At 44.7% G+C, this 25,009-nt stretch overlaps 1 protein-coding gene across 2 annotated transcripts in view; it reads left to right on the forward strand.

The window, feature by feature from the left end:
- WDR90 (WD repeat domain 90) overlaps window positions 1-25,009 on the forward strand; it is a 1,426,420-nt gene that overhangs the window by 746,108 nt on the left and 655,303 nt on the right. For both annotated transcript variants that reach the window (XM_085628141.1, XM_085628142.1), the window contains exon 30: window positions 9,793-9,895. In XM_085628141.1, the coding sequence (XP_085484267.1) occupies window positions 9,793-9,895 (103 nt within the window). The remainder of the gene's footprint in view (window positions 1-9,792; window positions 9,896-25,009) is intronic.

Raw genomic sequence — 25,009 nt, forward strand, 5'->3', positions numbered from 1 at the left:
TATCACAAGTGATATCTAGATCTGAAAGTGTTGCATGGTATCCTCACCCTGTATGGGTGTGCCCTTGGAAGATCAATTAGTGCTTCCGAAAAACCTCAATATCTGGCCTTATCTGCTCCAGAGGTTTCTCCTCAAGGGTCAGCAGGAGATGCTTTCCTCCTTTGATGCAGTTTAAGACTCCTATATACATTTCAGCCTCTGACCCTAATTTTGCAAATCCTGAAGAAAGCCAAGAAGGGCTGAATGCAACTCATTCTGGAGTCCTCTGAACTGCTAATGTCCAGCATCTTCCCTCCCCTTCTGCTTTCTCTCTGGGAGGCTCTGTTATCTCAGCTGTGGGGCAGACTGCTGTATCCGAACCTCTACAGTCTATACCTCCATGCGTGATGATTGATTGGAAAGAAATTAGGGGATTTGGTTGTCCATCAGAGGCTTTTCGTGCCATGTTGGCTGCTCACTGTCCTTCCACAAGGAAAACCGGGCCTGGCAGTTCAGGCTGAACTGTTGCAATGGGGTCAAGACTGATTTGCTTGTGACTGGGTTCAAACTGGAATGGCATGTGGAGCAAACAAACGATGGATTTAGGCCAGATCCCAGTACTGGGGTGAATGTTTGACATTGTTCAACATTCTGTCCATCAATTGTTCTTATTCCATTTGTCACCCCAAGAGAGACAGGTATGCCCAGACATGAGTCTCATGCTCTCCATGTCACTGGAGTCAAGCCAGCCTGGCAGATGAGGGGTGGAACCCCGAAACCGGTCCAAGGATGCTTGTTTCCTGTCCAGAGAGGACCTGGCCTGACAGTTTGGGCGGGACTGTTCCAATGGGGAGCAGGGTCAAGACTGATTTGCATATGACTTGGTTTACCTGGAATGGCATGGGGAGCAAACAAATGATGGATTTAGGCCCAGATCTCTGTACTGGGGTGAATTTTTGACATTGTTCAACATTCTGTCCATTGATTGTTCTTATTGCGTCCACAAAGTCGATCTACTCAGCCCATTAGTCCAAGTTCATTATTTAGTTAAAAAGAGAAGCATATTGATCCTCTACAAGATAGGTTTTGTGATGCCATTTCCTTGCACTATTTGGCCCAACAAGACTTTGCTGTGGGCAGTGTTAATTTTTTTATTTATCTGCTCGTTGGCCTTACTTTTTTTGCATTATCAGACCTCTTTATTCAGATCATCCGTTTCATCTTATGCATGCATGCTGTAACCCTACCTTGTTTTACTCTACAATCCCTCTTGAAACGAGTACCCTGAGCAAGAGCACCTAGCTTGAAATGAATCAGGCATTACAAAAACGTTTTAGTTTGCGAGGAGTCCAAAGTTGAAAGGTTGATATTCAATAAAGTTATATAATGCAGTCAAAACATCTTTGGAACAGTAGTGTGTTACTAATATCCCCATGAAACATCGACCACATTTGCCTTTTCTGAATTAAGTGGAAAAATTATGCATTTGTTTCAGTTGCTTTATATCATTGTGGTGCTTATATTCACAATGCCCCATACAGTGGTGAATTTCTCAGGACCCTATTTTGAACATCTGCCAGCCAGCCATGTGGGCATCCGTCCATACTTCGCCAGGCACTGTTAACTTGATCCTCAAGTTCACAGTGAAAGTCATTTTGCCTACTCTTTCCTGCAGGACTTTGTGATGTAAAGTCCAATTCTCAGACCCACCTCCTACTAGGGTATATTGCTTTGGTATCATTTCACAAGATGAAGAATCTGTGATGAGAAATATCCATTGAAAGAACATGTTACTAACCTTCTATAATTCTCTTTCTCTCTCATGGGATCTTCATTGACAGTCATAAACACTGAATAGTCCCCAGCATGTCTGGGGATCCCTAAGCACTTTACATAATATGTCCTCTTAAGTGTAGATGTTTGCCTTGGTTCAGGAAGGCCTAGAATAACACATTAGATATGAATATTGTGCAGTCTATAAGAAACTATATAATTGCCTTTTTCTTCAAATGCCTTTGAAAAGGGTAATTATTATATATGTACAAAAACATTTTAAGGCAAATTAACTGGAAAAAAATGTGACTACTCAAATCTCTTTCACAAACCCTTTTTAAAAGGAGAAAGATGGAGAAACAAAAGGACAGTGTAGCTCTATAAGCTTTCATTATGTAAATGTGGAAAACAGTGTCTGTGCCTTTAAGGGCCCAGAGATCTCCAGTATCCCATCATGACCAGCAGGTGGCAGTTGCTTCAGTTCTTTTTTTCCGGCTCCTGGTGACAGAGCTTGGAGCACTGAGCTCAACCTTTTTGGCTTTTTTTCTTCAAAAATCTCACTAGGACATTTGTGACAAATATTTCCCTCGACAAATTTGACCACATTTGTTTACATTGGTCCAAAATAAAAGTCCATCCTGTGGAAGAAAGAAGTCCAAGTCAGACCCTCAGGATGTCTTATCATCTGCCTTCCTGAGAGGCAAGTTCCTGACCTGTGTCCACACTGCAGGAAGTTTTCCAGGTGCACCCTGAGGGAAAGGGAAAAGATTCCCCTCCATGGCACAGAGGAGCAATGCGCGCAACAGGCGCAATCAGAAAGTGGGATATTCAGAGAGCGAGGAGAGGGTCCGCCCTCTAACAGGGCTCGTCCACTTTTTCTCTGAGGACTCCAGGTCTGGGAGATCCAAAAAGAGAAACCAACCTCAAAAACAACGGCCTTCCAGGTTAACTGTGAGGGCATAGGCGCCGAGACGAGGTACAGTCCCTACATGTACGCCGTTGAGGGTTGGTTCGTCATTGAAGAAGGATACCTCGACGTCGAGGCGCAGGAGTACTTCGACATAAAGGAATTTGTTGACGTCGAGACTTAGAAGAAAGTCGACGTTGAGGCAATCCAGGTCTGTGGAAAGAGTCAGAAATTCAAAACCTAGACGTCTACCATCCTCTGCTGACTATGACTAATCCAGGGCATATTCCTCATCATTGCCTGTCCTGCTTCCAGACTCTCCTAAGCCTCCCCCCACCTCCGTCTCCACTTCCTCCGTTGCCTCTCCCACCTCCTTCACCAGTGCTGCTTCCACAACCTCTGGAAGCCCTTCCCCCGAGGCCTACCATCTCCTCGATGGTCAAGATCTCAACATTGTACAAGACATTCCAGGCATCGCCATAGGTCCCGGCCTTCCTCGTCATGACCATCCTCTCGATGCACACATCGCCATCATGCGTCCAGACTTTGTTTGATCTGTTAGACTTCATGTTCCTCCTCCAGTGCTGGCAAATTTTCGCCAACACACTCTAACTCTCCCCAACCAAGGGTCTCTCCAGTGGATGACATAAATACCTTTCAGGAGGTACTTGTGCGAGGCGCATCAAAATTCAACATTCCAGTGCCGGCTCCCACACCACCTACATCTGTGATTTTTGAGACGCTTCACTGCTGAGCAGGGCCAGACCACTCCTACCCCTAGTTCTGGATCTATGGAAACCAGCCATGGAACTGTTCTGTACACTGGCTTCATCCAAATCAACTTCATCGAGGCTACAAAATAAGTATTGACCTCCACAGCAGGATCCACTGTTTCTCCGCTCAGACTCTCCTCCTGATTCTGTGGTCATTATTTCAGCAAAGAAGCTGCATTCCACTACTCCTTCGTCTACATTGCCGCAAGACAAACTGAAGGGGTGCAAGGCTTATGGTATAGCTGCCATCACCTTAAAAGCAACAAGTGCCCTGGCCCTTCTGGGCAGATATGACAGGGCCTTGTTGTACTCTTTACAAATATTTGAGGAAGACCTCCCCAGAGATCAACAAGAGGACTTATTTGAGGTGGTAAATGAGGGGCATGATGCTCTACAACCAAATCATTAGTGCTGCTGCCGACTCATAATTACTGGCAGCCCACGAGTAGTGTCATGGTTTGGCCCTAAGAAGGCACAACAAGAATCCCAGCAATGCATTCTTAATCTTCCCTTCTCGGGTGCACCTTATTCGGATGTCGTACCGATGATGAGGTGGCTTGAATGAAGTCTGCCCTGAAGGCAGAAGGTCTCAAGAAACAAAAAGAACAGAAGCACACATACAAGCCTTATCAGCGACATTTTTACCCGTAGAGGGTTCATATCCCTCAGTGGTACCAAGGTCACCAACAACAGCAACAACAAAGGCCTTAACAATAGCAACTTTGTCAACCCAGAGGAAGAGCTACCCACTAGCCTGCATAAGGAGGAAAGCCTCCAGCAGGCTCCAAGCAATGAATCTCTACTTACCCGTCTTCCGTTACCCACTCCGGTAGGGGCAAGTATCTCTCATTTTCTGACAGAGTGGCAATCTATCACGAAAAACGCCTGGATTTTAAATATTGTACATAATGGGTATTGTCTTAGGTTTATCAGCCCTCTGCCACATATCCCAAAACGATCCAACCAACATCTGCAGATGCTGCGCTCAGAAGTGAACATCCTTTTGCAAATGCAGGCGGTGGAGATCGTTCCTCCCAAACAACAACCACATGTATTTGTTCCTGTTATTTCTTGGTAAAATAAAGAACGGACACAAAAATGAATTCAAACCCACTCTAGATCTGATTTAGCCAAAAAATGGATACGGAGAGACAAGTTCTGGATGCTTGCACTGCATCACATGTATCTTCAAGTACACCAGGGAGACTGACTCTGTTCAATAGACCTCCTGGTTGCATTATTTCATTTTCAATAACCAGGAAACACTGCAAATTCTTGAGGTTTGTGGTAGGCCACAATCACTACCAATACAAAGTGCTTCCATTCGGCCTCAAATCAGCCCCCAGAACTTTCTCGAAGTACATGGCAGTGGTAGCTGGACATCTCCAAAACCTCTGAATAATAGTCTATCTATATCTAACTGACTGGTTAATCAAAACGTCAACACCACAAGAAGCCCAACTTCATTATCAGTTGACGAGCAGTCTTCTCCACCGTTTAGGACTGCATGTCAATTACAACAAACTCTAGCATTAAAGGCTTTTCTCCAGTCCTTCAAAACGCAATCCCTGCTTGTTCAGACAGACAACACAACAACCAAGTACTACCTCAACAAGCAAGGGGGAACAAGGTCCAGACCATTGTTTCACGTAGCCCAGACAATTTGGATTTGGTTGCTACCCAGAGACCTGCGGATCACTGCAACTCATCTCTCAGGTGTTCAAAATGTTCAAGCAGACTCCCTAAGAGGGGTCCTTTTAAGAAAACCAAGAATGGGTCCTTCACTGCAATGTTGTGCAAAGCATTTTAGCATGTGGGACACTCCCCACATAGATTTATTCACCACTGTGGAAAACAAAAATTACCGACGCTTCACCACGTGGGACTTTCAACCAGGGACACTGGAGAATGCCCTATGGATCGACTGGTCTGGCAAATTTCTTTACGCCTTTCCTCCGATCCCCCTGATACCATCAGTTCTCATCAAACTGTCTTTCTCGAGGGTCAGAATGATCTTGATTGCTCCGGAGTGGCCCTGAAAATGGTGGTTCACAGATCTTCTCCACATGTCGGAGCATCCACGTGTGAAGCTGCCATGCACACAGAATCTTCTCATGTTGTTCAAAGGCCAGATGATTCATCTCAACCTCTCCTTTTTGAGCTTGGTGCTTGGCTCCTCAGTTAGTTCAGTATGGACATTCGAACCTTCCACAAGAATGCATGTTCAGCGTATTAATTTAAATGGAAGAGATTCTGTATTTGGTGTTCTGACAAGAAAGTGGATCCAACGACCCGTCAAGAAGATGCTATTTTTCCATATTTACGTCATCTGGCAAAATCAGCCTTACAATTCTATTCCATAAAAGTTCATTTGGTGGCATTTACTTTCTGCAGAAAATAACCTTCACAAATCTCTTTTTTCAAACTTCTTGTTATCAAGGACTCTTTTTTTACAGGGTTTAAATAAGGTTTTCCATCCTAATATGGCACCCTTCTCCCTGGAAGCTGAATATAGTCACTTCATGCCTCATGCAGGCCCCTTTCTTTTGAGCACATTCATAAATCCTTGTTGCAATATCTCTCCTGGAAAGCTGCTTTCCTCGTAGTGATCACATCAGCATGTAGGGTTAGGGAAAATCAGCTGTTATGGTCGCACGAACCATACACTTTTGATCATGCTAGTAAGGTGGTCAGGAGTACTAATCCAAAATTCATATTGAAGGTTATTTTGCATCTTCACATTAATCAGACTATTTCTTTACCTACCTTCGTTCGTTACCCTTTTACACCAGCTGAAAGGACTCTCCATTCTCTATATGTCAGGCAAAGGACTCTCCATTCTCTAGATGTCAGGCAAGTTTTAGTTTTATCTGGAGAAAACCAAAGATATCCGTAAGTCTGACCAATTGTTTGTAAACTATGGGCCTGTTCGTACAGGTTTAGCCACATCCAAACAGTCCATATCCCGATGTAGTGTCTTGCTTGCTGTTATATTATCAGAAGGCAAATGAGGTTTTGTCCGGAAGACCTAAACCTAAAACTCATTCCACAAGAGGTAAATCTGCTTTAAAGAGAAATATACCAATCGCTGAAACCTGTAAAGCGGCTACATGGAGATCTGTTCACACTTTTATCAAATATGGTTTGGATTCAGTTGCTTGAACAGATGCTCAAGTAGGACAGGCCTCCCTGAGAAATGTATTTGTTTAATCTGATGAGTTGATCGTTTTCTCTGTCTTTTCCACCGCTCTGTGTTGGGATGTGCTTGCTGTTCAGTGCTTATGACTATCAATGGAGATCCTCTGAGAGAGAAGGAATGGTTTCTTACCAGGAATTCCATTACTCTCTCTGGGGAATCTCCATTGAAGTCGAAAGCAACCCTCCCTCCTCCCCGGTGGAGATGACAGAGACCATTATAGGACCTATCTAACATCTCGACAAAAAGAACTGAAGCAACTGCCACCTGCTAGGCATGATGGGAATGGGATACTGGTGGTCTCTGGGCCCTTAAAGGCACAGACACTGTTTTCATATTTACATAATGGAAGCCTATAGGGCTACACTGGCCTCTTTTCTTGTCCATCATCTTTTTCTTGTTAAAAAGGGTTTGTGAAAGAGATTTAAGTAGTCAACTTTTTTCCAGTTAATTTGCCTTAAAATGTTTATGTACATTTATATTCATTACCCTTTTTAAAGGCAATCTGAAAGAAATTGGCCAATATAGCCTTTGTTATAGGCTGCACAATATTCATGTCTTAAGTGTGTCTCCAGATACTTCTGAAGAAAGGCCAATCAATCAATTTAAATGTATTGTATGATTACTTAAAACCATTACAAATTTCATAAGACAAACGTCATATAAAAAGAGAACAAGTGTGCACTAATGGGGGACAAAAGGAGCCTTAGAAGGAACAATTCCTCTCTGGAAGTGTATATAACAAATAATGTATAATCTATTATACTTGAGTAAAACAGAATATCTTACTATAATAGACGCATTGTCATTTAAAAAAAATAAAAAAAAAAACATAAAACACTTAAGAGCATATCAATGAATGTTGGTATCTTGATCATACAATGCAAAGTAACTTCTAAAGTGCAACTAATTCATGCAGATAAAAATGAATGTACAGTGCCAAGAATGTACAATTCATACAAAATAAATGATTTGTTGGAAAATAGGAACAACAAATGCAGGATCAGGTTAAACATGGGAGAGTTAGCTCTCAAGCAATATATAGATTTTAAAGTGCGAGGTAGCAGGCCATGATTTTAAAGTGCATAGTTTGGTCACAGGGATTGTGTACATTTTGCAGTTCCTCTGTTCGAGCCAAAAGTTTTAATGCATTGTTGAGTCACAGTCAGTTTGCGACTTTTGAAGAGCAAATAAGTTCGTAAATGAGTTCTAGTGCGGACCATATATGCATTTTAAAAATACAAATAAAGCAGGCCATGATATTAAAATGCATAATTAAGTCACAGGCATTGTGTGCGTTTTACTATACAACAATGCAATCCGGGAGTTTAAGTGCATTTTTGAAGCACAGGCTATGCATGGCTTTAAAGAATAAAGGCGACCATCTAAACTTTAGAAGACATATTATGGAAAGTGCTCCCGGATCACCGCACATTGGGGGGAGACTAGTCGGTGCTTTTGACATCAATGGAGATTCCCCTGACAGAGAACTGAGATTACAGCTAAGAAACCATTCCTTTTGGTGGATGCTCTATGTAACCGTAGATTCCTCACTGCCCACCCTCCTACATGTTTTGTCGAGTGCATTTTCAGGAGTAAATAAGGTCTCAGCTTCGAGGTGCACACTGTCAGTATTGTGAATCTGCCAGTTATGCTCCACAACTCAGGGTGCAGGAAAGACCAATGAATAAACTGATGTCTGCACACGAGTGGCACCTATATGTAGCTCTGTGTTCACACTGTCTGGAAGTGTGACTGTGTCTGAAGGCACCACCTGCCAGCACACTAGTGCCATTGCGGGATTTTCCCGATACAGTCAATCTTCAGTTAGTGTCCTCTAGAAAGAGCGTATCTAAGGTAAGTGCTAGCAGCCCAGGATTACTAAAACAGGTCTCAAATAGTAGTTGAATGAAGCGCGCCAAATTTGGGCAACCTGTCTTTTATTTTGCGTTGTGACAACTGTGCTAAAGGTTGCATAACACAATCACCAGTTATGGAGGAGTCACAGAACTACATGCCTAATGGATATTAATTAGGCAGATTGCTATTTGCAACCATTTGTGATAAGCTACACACTGGTGGGGCCATATCATGAAACTGATTTCTGCAGTGAAGGGATTTATACGCTTCTTTCTGGTGTTTTCAGAACATACAATTACTCAAAATATTTTCGAGTTAATCAACACATAGGCATTTATTGGCCCATATTTCCGTGCTCTGCTGTCAGGAAAACATACATTAGCTCAGAGATATTTCAAGCTCGTGTATGTGCTTAAGATGTCAAAAAGAATCTCACAGACCCCTCATGCTTTGGCTCAGAGCAGAACATGGCATCATAATATGACTCGGAGATGGTGGCCTGCAAGGAACAGCAGACCAGCATCCCTGTGTTTTTGCATTTCCAAACAAGCAACATGTATATTTTTTTTTTAGAGAACTTGGTTCCTCGAAAAGGAGCTGCTGCTGCATCTAAAAAAAAAAAAGGTAAACTGTTTGGCAAAACTTCAGGTTGATCAGACAGTGGTCCTCTGGACACCTTCCCCTTGCAAGTCACCTCCCCTTGCAAGTCACCTCCACCTTGCAAGTCACCTCCACCTTTGGGATGTTGGGTACTGGTATATGGTTTGGGACCACAATTGCATTACAAACCACTGATGCATGCTATAACTAATCACGGTTAGGAAGAGATGCTCTTGTCATGCCCCTTCCTAATTGCAATTCGGTACAGGTCTTTAAACCTAATTTTCCAAGTCTTTTCTGCCTTGCAAAATGGGTTCAATACATATCTAAAGGCAATTTTGCTATTGCAAACCAAGTGATTTTGCGAAATGCAGGGCTTGCAATCGCAAATGGCTTTGTACATCTAGTCCTTATTTGTTTGGTAGTCCTCTCTAGAAACTACCTGTAGTTCGTAGGTTTGCAACCTTCAATACCTCTTCAATGCTATAAAACAGCTATATGCAATTCTCAATTACATTGATTTACTTTTCCTCCAAGTACTAATGTGTTTCTCTTTCTGTAAGGAATCGCTTGATATTTGTTTAAGTCACTACAACAAATGATATATTTTGCTCTCCAATCAATTTTAAACTCAATGTATGATTCATCATCATAATTTCTAAACACTTTAGCTTTTGACCAATGCTGTGTCATTTCTCCTGCAGAGTTTTTCTTCTCCCTTATGTGGTCAGGAAAGTCTCTCCCTAAAGACAGTGATTGGCTACAATGGGAATGGCAGAGGGAACATGGTCTGGAACCCGGATACAGGTACGGAGGCTGAAGTGTATCTGTGTTAGATGTGGAGTGGTATAATGGTATTCCTTGTGAAAGGATGTTGGGCTGTCAAGAAAGAATCCAATGTTTCTATGAAAAAGAGTGCATACAAGTGGGTTATGTGAGTTGACAGGGTCAAGCCAGATAAGAGGAAAGCACTACGTATTAGTGAGAAAGCTGGCACAGAAACAGGAGTGTGAAAGGAAGCAGTGAGTACCAACCAGACAAGTCACAAGTTCAGGGATCATGTAAAGAGTTTAACAGGACTGTGAGAACGATTCCTTGAAACACTTGAAACAGTACATGGGTTGGCAGTGAGAGGTGCAGATTTATTAGGTGTTGGGTCGGGCACCTTTGGATATTTAATTCAATAATGGGAGTGCATGGGGTAGACGTTTAGGCAAAGCTTGGAAAACAGTATTATGCTAAGGCTCCAGTGGTGTGTAGCTAATCACAGAGAGTTTCAAATTGCAAGCTGCTTAATATTATCCATCAGGCATGTCGTTCTGTGACTGTTGATTTTGTTATGTAACCTGTTAGTACGTATGTCAGAACGCAGAATGAAAGACAGTTTGCAAAAATGTGCTAGTTGGGAAGCAGTGACAAGAGCCTTTTTAGGGAACAGAGGTAGAGGGGGGCAGCATATAGCGGTCGGCAAGTTCATGAGAGCTGCGAGTGAGCTGGTGATAAAGTGTAGGGGTTGGTGGAGCAGTAAGTTCAGGTACAAGGTTTCTTTGGCATAGAGTCCTCTCTGATACCCATGAAGAGTATAATTTCTCCATGCACGTGTGAGATCCCTAGAACAAGATTACTGAAAAACATTTTAGAATAAAAATCCGTCTGTGGGAGGCAATATTTTTTAGAACCCTTGTTGGGTTTTACAATGTAAATCCAAATAGCCAAATTACATTGGCCCGAAAACTCCACAGTACTAAACCCTTTTTAAAACCAATAAGTACAGGGAAATATAGCCTCTACTAGGCTGAGCACATTTTGTGCTAGCTGACACTGCACCTTCAATATTTCCAGAGGCTCAGATTCCCATCATTCAGAGCAGAGTCAGAGAAGCAGGTTGCTGGTCTTTTTGAAATAGACAACAACTGCAAGAGCAACAAGCATACAAGAAGCTTTTTTTCAGAGGCAAAAGTCCTAGAAGGGCAGAGGTTCACAACAGACTTCAGAGACTGAAGGAAAGACACTTTCAGCAAGACCAGGACTCCCCATCTCTGCCGCCACTACACAGCACCACAGTGTTTAATATTTCCATCCATTTTTATACCTTGCAGAGTACCACAAGAGATGTTTAGGTGTTAAATATTCTCAAGTCTCACTCCAAAGTCGGATTTGTTCTTTTCCACCTTCCATTTCTTGAAGATTTCAAGACCACTTGTAGACCACTGAAATTGCTGACTCAGGAAGTCACAACTCTTCTTCACAAGAAAGCTATCAAAAAGTCTTACAGATATGTTTTGATTAAGAAAATCCAGTCTCATTCTATATCTAAAATAGGCCTCAGGAACGCCAACAAGACTGGAAGAATACCCTTCTCCTCTTGACTTTACGTCTACAGATCTACTCAGCAAATTAAATTCTAGATTCAATGTAAATACTACATAACTTAAAAGCCTTAATAGAGACACTACAGACAAGTGTCTCCTTCAGAGAAATAATATCATCTATACATTTGAATATTTGTTCTCTGATATGATAGCAAAAGTAGCTCCATCAGTTAGACACTTTTCATCCCTCCTGGGCTGGGCATCCTTCTAGTTCCAGTGACAAATCACATATGCATCCACTGCAGGAAGGTATGGAAGACCTCACAGAATGCTAAACCGAAGTTTGGGGAACCCACATGGAACATCTGGCTGCTAAGGACTGATACACTAATGGAAAACCTGAACCATATAAAAGTCCTAGAATTGATTGTTTACTTGGCACTGAAATATCTCTTTCTATTCATTTGAGCAACAGCAGCACAGTTTCAACCAAATAAAGCAACAATCATACACTAATATCAACAAACAGGCAAGAAAAAGATTAAGAGTAGTGTCAAGGAAAGCCCAGTCGACCTGAACACTTCTCTATCTTCCCAGCTGACCGAGCTGGAAAATGGATGAGCTCAGTAGGTATTTTGTAGAACAACAAGAGTGGGTCTTAGATGACTGTGTCATGCAAGCATCTGTTGCGAGTGAGATCTACAGCAAATCAACTTGTTCACTACAGGAGAAATTGCATAATGCCACTCCTTCGCCATCCAGGTTACTAGAGCCCAGATCCAGTGGGAATACCCACTTGATAGGCTGGGTGAGGGCATTCACTTAAGATTTTCCTCTGATTTCTTGCTCCCCAAAGTCATCATCGAAATGATGAAGTGCAAAATGACAGTGCTCTATATTGCTGGAGTAGACAAGGCCATGCTGGTACCTGGATTTGGTACAAAAATAACCACAGACAAAAAAAGTATATAAAACTTTACTTACCTGCCACTGCGGTAGTCTCATTACTCCTCTCCCGATCCTCAACTCCAGGGCTGGTGCACACTGCATAGGCTCCCAGATGCCAATCCTGATGCTGCTCTCATGCTGGGAATAGTATTCCCAGCATGAGAACAGAGCTGGGATTGGTCTGAGTGGCCTGGTTTGCCACTAAGACAGTGCCTGGGAGCAGTGGCTTTTCTCCACCCGGCTGTACAACACAGCCGGATGGAGAAATTATTAGTGCGCATGACGGTTTGCTTGGCCTAAGACGGCTGGCCAAACTGCCATGCGTACTTAGTAGTGCCCATCACCTCATCTCCCCCCTGTTGCACATATATTGCATGGCCCGCCCTATAACGCGACTCGCTGACAGCATACAGGAGGTAAGAAGAAAAATAAAATGATAATAAACTTGGTTTATTACCATTTTATTTTTCATAAGTTTAAATCTGCTGCCACCTCGTGAAGCGACGCTCCTCCACCATAGTAAAGAGACCTCCATTTGATCTCATGCACAAGGTGGGCCAGCCAAAAATGTCTTTAAAACTGGCTTTCTTGTAGCTGTTAAACAACCAGAAGGACAAGAAAGCTTCAGGCTTTATGTTCAGAGGAGCCATAGCTGAGTTTCCACTGTAGCAAACTTTCCTCAAGAATTAATATGCCTTTTCTGCCCAATGTTTTTTTTGTAGTTTCACATTCATCAAACAACTTTCCTTCCAACTTCCTTTCCAGATCATTCCTCCCAGGAATAAGGTTAGCTTTTTAATCTGGATCTGAAAGAAAAGAGCTTTGAAATATCACTTAGATAAGACCAATGGTTGACAGTCTAAACATCTTTTTGTAAATTATGGGGCTGGCCACTCTAGATTGGCTTCATATAAACAAATGCAGAAGAACAGCATGAAACATAGACGATTGACTAGTGTAGTGAGATAGATAGAACAAAGTGAATTAGACATGGCCCTTGTGTCATTAGACCGCCAAAACGTTTTTGATACAATAGCCTGGCAACACCTGTTTGCGACACCGAGAGCAATGAGTTTTGTGTCCTAAAACCTGAATGCAGTGTCATTGTTGTATACCAAACCCATGGCGAAGGTCAAAATGAACTGAGTGGTTTGGCAAACAGTCAAGGCCACGGGTCAGTCAACAGAATTCATAATATTCATGATTGGTGAATTATACCAAGTTTCCATAGAGAGGCTCTCAAAAATGTATATACCGTGGGAACTGGACTCCTTTAAATACCTGGGGATTAAGTTGGCAAACTCTAGCTATAGATTAATTGAATTAAACCCAAGTTGGCTGTTAGCTGTGGTACTGGGAAAAGTAGACTATTGAATCTCATTACCTTTATCCATGGCAGATTGGATAGCTGTCATTTAAATGCTGATGCTACCCAGGTGTTTGTATATGTTTCAGTGGAGCATGTATTCTATCCCTCTTGTTATACTTAAACTAAAAACAGCTGTAATAAACCTAGTGGGGCTAAGAAAAGGAGCAGAGTAAAGATGGATTTACTGCAGTGCACATATAAAGAAGGGAGACTGAGAGTTTGGGATCTGGAAGCCTATTACCTGCCTCCCAATTAGTTTATGACCAGGTGGTATGGTGGTGATGACAGCAGACCAATCCTTACTAGAGGGCTCAGCAATACAAAAAGAAATGCCACGGAGGATATATATTAGAAGGTACAAGCATTACCCTACTCTGAAAAGCAATTGTTGTGGGAAAGCCCAGAATTTAGGCAACTTGATAGGGATTTGGACCTAAGCAAATGGGAGAGGTGGATGCATTGAAGCAGTAGATTTATCTGAAGATCTAGTTCTGCTCGTGCTTTAACTGGCTACTGAGCTCTTCCAGTTAAAGAGGGGACAGTTTTTACATTACTGGGCATTATGTAGAGCAGTGCAGAAGGTATGGGGAGTTGCTGAGGAAAAATTGTGCAGATCTAACACACTAGACTTAATTCAAATAGACCAGGGCACAGGAATTATTACCCATATATGTAAGGCATTAAGGGAAGACACAGTCTCTCTGCCATTGACTGCTACAAAAGTGGGAAACTGAGTGTAATGAATGCTTTGAAGACAATTGGAGGAGCTGCTAGCACTTCTAAGCATGGCATTCAAAAATGCAAGCTTCAGACTTGTACAGTTTAATTATGTACACAGAATGTAATCTATATTGTGGCAACAGTGCTTCATAAAATAGATCAAACAAAAGCTCACGTGCCCCAAATGTACATTAGCAGAAGCTACATATTATCATCTCAATGGACGTGCCCTAAGATCCAGAAATACTGGGAACAGGTGGTGAACAAATATGGAGAGCAGATGGAAGTGGAAAATCAGGCTTGTCACTAAGAGCCTGCCGGACAAAGCATAAAATGAAAAGAAAATGTTGATTCTCAGAAATTATTTGCATAGAGAATCGTGATTTATTTAAAGACAAGGAGGCTAGCATTATGCATTACCTTTTATTCACTAACTTCTGAGCAGCAACACTTTAAAAGCTTTAAAGATCACTGAATGAAGTCACAAAACAGTAGAACATCCAACATAACATAAGCCTCCAATATTCCAAGCTCATCCTCTTTTGTTTCACTTCATCTTTTCCACAACCTTCTTTTTTCGGATGCCCTCCATATTTCCTACACCCCCTTTACTGTGCATCTGCAACCAAAAAACAAATGTATTATTACAACTATAATCTCCTCAACCAAACTACATGAGATATCACATTAAAACCTTTTCTTTAATTTCTTCTTCTTATTACATGTTTAAAAAAATATTTCAATTAAAACCTCACCTACCAACGGTAGGGTGGGATATTGCTAGCCTCCTTGTCTTTAATTAAATCACGATTCTCTATGCAAATAATTACTGAGAATCGACATTCAATCGCAAGACAGGAGGCTAGCATTATGCGTGTATAAAGTTTCTAATGGATACATCTGCCAGTGGATTCCTCACCTTGTGAATATCCCCTGCGCCAGCAACATTCGGAAACTTTTGTAGCAGTCCACGCCGATGAGGTCGAAGACGACGTCACAGAGACACGGCTCCGCTCGCGACTCCGCTAACGTCACCGGCTCCATAAGAAGACCTCGTCGGCGTGATGACGTCAGTTCCCTTTTTTCCGCGCCGTCGACGCCAACGGATTTCAGGAATTGCTGTTGGTAGCTTCACTGTTACTTTGTGTTTTTCTGGTTTTCTCTGTTTCTCTTTCGAGAAATATGTCGACAAGGAAGTCGGGCTTCAAGCCCTGCCGGGAATGTGGCAAGCACATGTCAATTACAGATCCACATGAAGACTGTGTTTGGTGTCTCTCGTCCGACCATGATGTGGATGGTTGTTCTTGTTGCCGGAAGATGAGTTCTAAAGCTCTTAAAGAAAGGGAGGCGAAGCTTTTCATCGCCAGGATGAAGAAAGAAAAGAGAGGAAGGAGAAAGTCCAGGTCGAGGTCGGCGTCCAAATCGACTTCGGGACATGTTTCGAGAGGCAAGAAGCATAAGAACAAGAGGAGGCATTCTTCACTGCATCACTCCGATAAGAGTTCGGCTCCGAAGTCGAAGTCGCCGGCTCGGCGTCGGAGGGAATCCGTGTCTCCTTCTCCAGTCCCGGCCTCACCTCTAGTTCCTTCTTCTCCGGTGGCTTCGCTGGCTCCGGCTTCATCTTCATCTCCGGTTCCGGTGATATCCCCGACGCCGGCTTCATCTCCGGCTGCGGATTAATCTCCGGCTCCGTCTCCGGCCCCGGTTGAGGATCTTCCAGGCCCGGGTGAGCCTGCGACGCCGCTTATTCCACCGTCGGCGCCGGTAGGCCCGAGTCCGGTGATGCCTGACCAGTACCCTGCTTTCCCTGGACCAGGTCAGGACCCCTCGCATTATCTGAATGCGATGTATGGGGTATTTTCGAGGGCCATGTATACCACTGGTGCACCTGCGGGTCCGATTGGTCCAATGGCTTTTAACTTGGGAGTGCCGCAGGTCTATCCTCAAGCTCCATTCATGCTGTTCTTTCAAGCGACGCCTTCTTGGCATCTACCGGCGCCGAGGACGTCGACTCCGCATCCCTCTTCACCGGCGCCGGCTCGACCTCGTTCGACGCCGGCTGCACCTGTGGATCCACGTTCGACGCCGCTGCCGGCGCCGTCAGATTCGAACATGGCGCCGCCGACCCTGCTGGTGCGGATTCGATCCAGAAGGAAGGCACAGAGAGTGTTGGATGAAAGGAGGTATCTTTTGGAGGAAGCTGAACCTGAAGAGGGAGAGTTGGTTGAGTCAGATGAGGTGTATGAGGAGCTAAAGGACGCAAGTGGTTTGGATTTGTCTCCGGAGTGGGAGATCACTCCTCCATCAGATGAGCCCTCAAAGGATGCAGCGCCGTATCATGCGGTTATCAGGAAGGCTGCGGAACTGCTTGATCTCCAGTTGCCAACTACGGAGTTCAAGTCTAATATATTAACTGAGGTATTGCATTCTCCTACGGTTGTGTCAGAGCCATTGCTTCCCTTCAATGAGGCTATTATTGACCCTGTGTTAGAGGTCTGGCGTAAGCCTTTTTCTGCTCCTGCGGTTTCCAAGACTTTTGCTAGGAGATACAGAGCAGCCCCAGGGGACCCTGAGTTTTTAACATCACACCCTTCGCCTGAGAGCCTGGTGATTCAGGCAGCTTGTTCGGGGAAGTCCAGGGGTGCTTTTCCTCAAGGTACCTGGTGACAGAGAGGCTAAGAAACTAGATCAGTCGGCCAAGAAGGTCTTTTCATCGGCCAGCATGGCACTTAAATCAACAAATGCAACTTGCCTCTTGGGACGATATGTGCATGCGCTTATGGATTCGGCTAAGAAACTGGCACCGAAACTGTCTGAGGAGGATAGGGCTGGATTCAATGAGATCTTGTCGGATGCCCAGGCGGCTGCACGCCAAGTGATCCAGAGTGGATTGGACACGGCGGATTCGGTGGCGAGAGTCATGGGATCTTCTGTCGCCACCAGAAGGAGTGCATGGTTAAGATCTTCTGAGTTTTCACAGACTGTGCAATCGACTCTTTTGGACCTGCCATTTGATGGATCTGGCCTGTTTGGCAAAAAGGCAGATGCTGCTCTGGAGCGTTACAAAGACAGCAAGGCGACAGCTAAATCTCTGGGCCTGCAGTCTCAGTCGAGGGGGTCTTTTAAAAGATATAGAGGGTTCGGACATCTTTTCGAACCTATAGACAGACCCAGCAGCAGCAGCAAGGTTCCTCGTCTAGAGGTTACAGAGGAAGAATCAGGGGTCGCTCACATGGCCGTCAGCTCTCCTCCTCCTCTTCCTCCTCCTCCGCCCCTCCCACCACCGCAAAGCAGCCCTAGATCCGCCATTCCGGATCATGCTGGTCCTGTGGGGGGCCGGCTTACCCATTTTCTGCAAGATTGGGAGTCTGTAACTACAGATCTCTGGGTTCCGGATCTTGTGGAAAATGGGTACGCCCTTCCCTTTCGGGAGTTCCCTCCGAAATACCCTCCTTGTCAAGGTGCTTGCTCGGAGGACCACCGTCTTCTCCTACAGGAGGAAGTCCTGAAGCTGTTTCAAAAGGTGCGATAGAGGTGGTTCCAGAGCAGGAGAGGGGTATTTTCTGATTCCGAAGAAGGACGGCAGATTGCGTCCGATATTGGACCTCAGAATCTTGAATCTTTTTCTAAAGCAGGAGAAGTTCAAGATGCTCACCCTTGCGCAGGTTCTTCAAGCGCTGAATCAGGAGGACTGGATGGTGTCGCTCGACTTGCAGGATGCGTATTTTCACATCCCCATCCTGAAGTCGCACAGGAAGTATCTCCGGTTTACGGTAGGGTCGCAACATTATCAGTTTGCGGTCCTTCCCTTTGGTCTTACTTCGGCACCTCTAATCTTCACGAAGGTGATGGCAGTGGTGGCAGCCCATCTCAGAAGGTCGGAGGTCTCGGTTTTCCCTTATTTGGACGACTGGCTGATCAATGCGGAGTCGCCGGAGAAGGTGCTGCGTCATCTGCAGGATACAACTCAGCTGTTGTACAAATTGGGTTTTTCGATAAACGTGCCCAAGTCTCACCTGGTGCCCTCTCAGCGCAACCTGTTTATAGGTGCGGTACTGGACACTACTGTTTGTCGAGCATTCCCTCCTCCTCAAAGGATTCTCGACATACAGGAAATGATTCCTTTATTTTACAACGGAGCGGTCGTTCCAGTTCTGAAGGTCCTTCGCCTCCTCGGTCTGTTCGCCTCCTGCATCCTGTTGGTCAACCATGCACGCTGGCACATGAGAAATGAAATGAAATGAAAAATTATATTTATATAGCGCGTAACTACTCGGAGGCCTAGCAGCGCTTTAATTGATCACTGTGGCGGGCCGCAGGGTGAGACTAACACGCTTTTGCGAACAGGTGGGTTTTCAAAGGCTTCCTAAATGCCAACCGGTTATTATTTTCTCTGAGAGCTAAGGGGAGGGAATTCCAGAGTCTCGCGGCGGTATGGGAGAAGGAACGGCCACCCCATCGGGCTTTGTTGATTTTTTTTGTAGTTGCTAGGTGCAGTGAACCAGAGCGAAGGGCTCTAGATGGAGCATAAGGCATAACTAAGGGGAACAGAATGGCAGGGCCTGTACGATGGAAGGATTTGTGCACAATGCACATAGCCTTAAACTGAGCTCTGGCGGCCATTGGGAGCCAGTGCAGTTCTTTTAGAGCTTTCTTGGCTGACTGCCAACGGGGGATGTTAAATAGTAATCGAGCGGCACAGTTTTGTGTGATTTGAAGCCTATTGGTCACTGATGCCGGAGCACCTAGGTATAGAGCATTTCCATAGTCCAGGCGGGAGAGTATCAGGGCCTGAACCATGATTCTCCTCGCCTGGAAAGGAAGCAGAGGGAGGACTTTACGGAGCATTTTCATTAGACCGACGCACGTAGAGGCAGTTTTGGTAGCCTGGATCGAAAAGTCCAGCGCTTTATCGAGCCAGATTCCAAGGCTCTTTATCTGAGGTTTAGGAGGAGGAGGAGCACCGAGGCAAGTTGGCCAAATGGAAGCCAGCGTGGACGGGGGAGAGTTGCCCAATAACATAATCTCCGTCTTCTCCCCATTAAGTTTGAGACAGGAGGACTGCATCCACTTAGCAACGGCTTCTAGACAGAGGCCCAGGGTGTTGGACGACTCCTCAGTGTGGTCCAGAGAGACCACCAGTTGGGTGTTGTCCGCGTAGGTGACAATACGCACACCAAAGGACTGGACTATCTCCGCTAGAGGTCGCATATAGACATTAAAAAGGGTGGCGCTCAGGGACGAGCCCTGGGGAACCCCACTGCTAAGTGGTTGCTTAGGGGAGACTACCTCACCCTCAAACACCTGGAAGAAACGCTCGTCCAGGAAGGAGGTCAGCCATTCCAGGGCCGCGCCCGACACGCCCACGCCTTTCAAACGATGTAGTAGTGTGGCATGGTTAACAGTGTCGAACGCGGCACTGAGGTCGAGTAATATGATGGCTGCTTTTCCTCCCCGATCCAGCACCGATCTAGTTTCTTCCGTCACCGCTAGGAGAGCAGTTTCCGTTCCATGCTGAGGGCGGAAACCTGTCTGAGAGGCACATAGCAGATTACTTGATTCTAAGTAGTCTACTAAGATATTATTGATGTGCCTTTCAAGCAGTTTGCTCATCTAGGGCAGTAGGGAGATAGGGCGAAAGTTGGCCAAGTTGTTCATGAGGGCGCTCCAGTGGTGTCTCCGCAAGCAGTGATATCAGCACAACGGAGATCTCATGGAGTCTGTGAGGATCTCCAGAGAAGCTGCAGCGGATCTATCTTGGTGGAGCGTGGAGGGCAATCTGTCCCAAGGAAAGCCCTTTCATCTACCTCCATCGGTGACAACAATGATAACGGATGCATCCACCTTAGGGTGGGGTGCTCATCTGGGGGATCTGGAGATCAAGGGTCTTTGGTCTCCAGAGGAAAGGTTGCTTCACATCAACCTTCTGGAATTGCGGGCGATTCATTTTGCGCTCAAGGCCTTCCTCCCTTCCCGTCGCGGTCAGTCTGTTCAAGTCCTGACGGACACCACTACCGTGATGTGGTATATAAACAAACAGGGAGGAGTGGGGTCTCTTTGTCTCTGCAGAGAGGCCCTGCGTCTATGGTCCTGGGCTCAGGACCATCAGATTTGTCTAATGGCAAATCATCTGGCCGGGGTGCTGAACATACTTGCGGACATTCTCAGTCGGCAGTTCTCCGCCGATCACGAGTGGAGGCTTCTTCCGGAGGTGGTTCGTCACGTCTTTCGGATGTGGGGAACTCCTCGGGTGGACCTGTTTGCCACTCACGAGAATGCTCACTGCCCGTCATTCTGCAGTCTCCAGTATCCGATGCAGGGAGCGTTGGGGGACGCGTTTCAGTTGAGTTGGAGCTATCGACTCCTTTACGCGTTTCCTCCCATACCCTTGATTCCTCGGGTTCTGAGGAAGATTCGCCAAGACCGGGTGTGGTATACAGATCTTCTCCACCTCTCCTCGTACCCTCCGCTCCGTCTCCCTTTGAGGGTAGACCTCCTCTCACAGTCGGAGGGGCAGGTTCTTCACCCCCACCTCCAGAGCTTACACCTTCATGCCTGGAGATTGAACGGGGCAACCTGAATTCTTTTTCTCTCCCGCCTGATGTGGTAGATGTAATTTTGTCTGCCAGACGTCATTCCACCAAATCTATATATTCATATAGGTGGTCTAAATTTGTGCTTTGGTGCGGAGAGAAGTCCATTGATCCCTTGAAGGCTCGTCTATCTAACATTCTACAGTTTGCCCTTTCTCTTGCTCAGCAAGGCTTTGCTGTGGCTACTGTGAAAGGATTCTTATCGGCTTTGTCGGCTTTCCTTTGTTTGCCGGATCAGCCGTCGTTATTCAAATCACCTATTGTTCTTCGTTTTATAAAGGGCCTTACAAACAAGTTTCCTCCAACTCCCTTTATTATGCCTCAATGGGACTTAAACCTTGTATTAACTTATCTTATGGGTTCTCCCTTCGAGCCCTTACACAAGTGTCCCTTGAGGCTGTTGTCCTTTAAGACAGTATTCCTCATTGCAATCACCTCGGCAAGGAGGGTAAGTGAGCTTCAAGCTCTAAGTTCAAAACCCCCACTCTTGACTGTTCATGCTGAACGAATGGTACTCAGGACCAGGGCTGCGTTTTTGCCTAGGGTGGTAACTTCCTTCCATCTGGGGCAGTCCATTACCCTTCCTTCCTTCTATACTCCCCCTCACCCTTCCAAGGAGGAGGAGCGGCTTCACCGCTTGGACCCTAAGAGGGCGGTGAGCTTCTACCTGGATAGCACAAAGGACTTCAGGGTTGATGACCAACTCTTCGTGGGCTTTGCTGGCTGCAGGAAAGGTCGAGCGGTGCACAAGCGCACCCTTTCCAGGTGGATTGTCTTGTGCATCAAGATATGCTACTCCCCGGCTGGTAAGGAACCTCCAGAGGGTTTGAGAGCTCATTCCACTAGAGCAAAGTCTTCCACGTCTGCTTTGTCTAGGGGTGTTCCTGTGGAGGACATTTGTAGCGCGGCAACTTGGGCCTCCCTCCACACCTTCGCAAAACATTATTGCTTAGACACCGAGGTGAGGAGGGACGGACACTTTGCGCGATCCGTCCTTCAGGACTTTCTGGTATAGAAGGGTGGACACCCTCTTCCGGGAGTGGGGACTGCTGTGGAATCTATTCACAAGTTGAGGAATCCACTGGCAGATGTATCCATCAGAAGAACAAGTTACTTACCTTCGGTAACGCTTTTTCTGGTAGATACAGTATCTGCCTGTGGATTCCTCACTGACCCACCCGCCTCCCCGTTGTCCATCCTTCTATACCTGTAATTCTATTGATGGTATTTCAAATGTGTTTTGTTACTGTCAAAGGCATTATGTTATTTCTTGTGCCTTGCTATTTATTCTCCACACTGTGTGTGTTGCTTTGCATATCATGTACTGTGTATACTGTGTATATATTGCTGTCAGTCCGTCCGTGTGCCTCGAAGGCATGGAAAAAAGGGCGGAACTGACGTCATCACGCCGACGAGGTCTTCTTATGGAGCCGGTGACGTCAGCGGAGTCGCGAGTGGAGCCGTGTCTCTGTGACGTCGTCTTCGACCTCATCGGCGTGGACTGCTACAAAAGTTTCCGAATGTTGCTGGCGCAGGGGATATTCACAAGGTGAGGAATCCACAGGCAGATACTGTATCCACCAGAAAAAGCGTTACCGAAGGTAAGTAACTTGTTCCTTTCAGACATTTTTTACTCGCATGTTCCACTGGCCTAAAATAAAAATCTCTAAAAACGTTGTCATTTGACCAATTTGCCGCTTTCAGTATCTCGCTCAAACGTCTACCTGAAACGTAAGCTTTAGAAGCCATAGCTCCCCTAATTGAGTGTACTTTGAACTTTTCAAGATTCACACAAGATTCACGCATAGTATTCTTTAACCATCTTGCAATAGTTCAGGAAGTGACTGCTTTATGTGGACTTGCATACGAGATCAAAAAATGATCTACCCCTGCACCTCTAAATTAATTAACCCTGCAGTCATATTCACCTAAACATCTTTCTACACATAAATTACGATGTTCATGAAACCTAGGATAAAATATTCTCTGTCATAGTCTTTGTTCTACAACTGATTTCAAAATACACTCCTTCTGGATGAAAAAATCTTCCTGAAATATCCAGAGTGTTCACGTCTGCCACTCTTCTAAAAGATATCATACAAAGTTAAGTAACTAACTTCCATGTTAAACACTTTAGACTCAGAAATCTATTACATTCCCATGCCTCAAAAAGCTTACAAATTTTACAAACTTCCCAAAGAATACTATACCTTGAACATGGTAGTTTCTTCAAACGAATCTCTTTCATAATTCTACAAACCAATCAGCCTTTCCAAACAGAGACTCCATCAATTAGAGAATGCCGAGCTGCTACAGCAGACCTATAACAATTCACTGTTCTATAACTCGGACCCTTTCCAAATAGACTTGCTAAAACATTTGTAATCATATCTTCATCTGCTTCCACAGGATCCAAACCCCTTTCCATGCACCAGCATACCCAAACTTTTCATGCACTCCTATATATTTTCCTTGTTCCTGGTGCCCATGATTCATACAACAATTCCAAAGCCTCATCTGATAATTCTGTGAATCTATCCGATTTCTCGAAATGCTCCAAACTAGAAGGTTGAGCACCCCTGACTCCACCAATGGATGCTCTCTTCCGTCTACATCCTTCAAAAGACCCTTTTCTGCTAGAATCAAGAAAGTGTCTTCCACCGCTAATTCAATTACTGATGGATATTATGCATGCGTTATCCAGAAAGTTATGAAAACCATACTGCATGCCTGCCTCCTCACCTGCATAAGTACTCTCAGGATCATAGAGAAAGGGGGAAATGCATAACCCTTCAAACCCTTTCAATCTAGGCTGAACGCATCCACACAAATTGCTCCTGGATCCGGTCTCCAACTCACATAACTCTCCAACTGATTTGATATCCTTGAAGCAAACAAATCCACATCCATTGGACCCAAAATTCTCTGAATCTTCGTGGAAAACAAAGGATTCAGTTTACAATGGCTGTAATCCTTCAGAATTAGCGAATTCCAATCCGCTACCAAGTTTTCCTTTCCAGGTAGATACTGAGCTGTTATACTTTTCTTGTGCTCCATGTAAAACTTCCAAAAATCCTTCGCCAGCTCTGCTAACCTCTTTGACCTGCTTCCTCCCAACTTGTTTATATATGTCACAGCTGAAATATTGTCCATTTTAAGCAAAACTGTTCTTTTCTGAATTCTCTCTCTGAAACTGCGAACTGCCAAAACTCCTGCTTTCAATTCCAAACAATTTATATAATCTGACCTCTCTTTCAAATTCCATTGTCCTCCTGTTTCCAGATCTTCTATGCTCGCACCCCAACCTAAGCTGCTCGCATCTGTTTCGATCACATAATCTGGATATGCTCCAAAAATTGCCCTCCCATTCCAGGCCTGTACATTTTCCATCCACTAATTCAAATCTTCCTTTGCTTGCAAATCCAATTCCACCTTGTCTCCATATCATAGACCTTTGTTTAAACTTGCACCTTTCACTCTCTGTAATGCCCTGTAATGTAATGGACCCGGAACAATTGCCTGAATTGAAGGTAGAAGTCCTAACACTCTTGCTATTTGTCTTAAACTCACTTCCTGTTTCCTGAACCATAATCTGACCTCTCTTTTTATCAAATCAATCTTTTTTACTGGCAACTCCAATTGACTTTTTACTGTGTCCACCACAAAACCTAAAAACTCCATCCTTTGAGTAGGTATCAAAATTGATTTGTCTAACTTTAGGACAATTCCTTATTCCCTCAATAGATTCTGGAATAAGATACTTTGTTCTAACAAAAACGGTACCATGCCATTCATGATAAGAATGTCTTCTAAATAAATCAACATTCTGACCCCTCTTTCTCTGAAGAAACCTACAACCGGTCTTATTATTTTTGAAAAACACCATGGGGCCAAGGATAAACCGAAGGGAAGGCAAACAAATTGATAAAGTTGTCCCTTCCACCTGACCTAAGGTATTTTTGACTCTCCTCCGCTATTG

Source organism: Triturus cristatus, chromosome 10 (assembly GCF_964204655.1).
Source record: "Triturus cristatus chromosome 10, aTriCri1.1, whole genome shotgun sequence".
Taxonomy (NCBI): domain Eukaryota; kingdom Metazoa; phylum Chordata; class Amphibia; order Caudata; family Salamandridae; genus Triturus; species Triturus cristatus.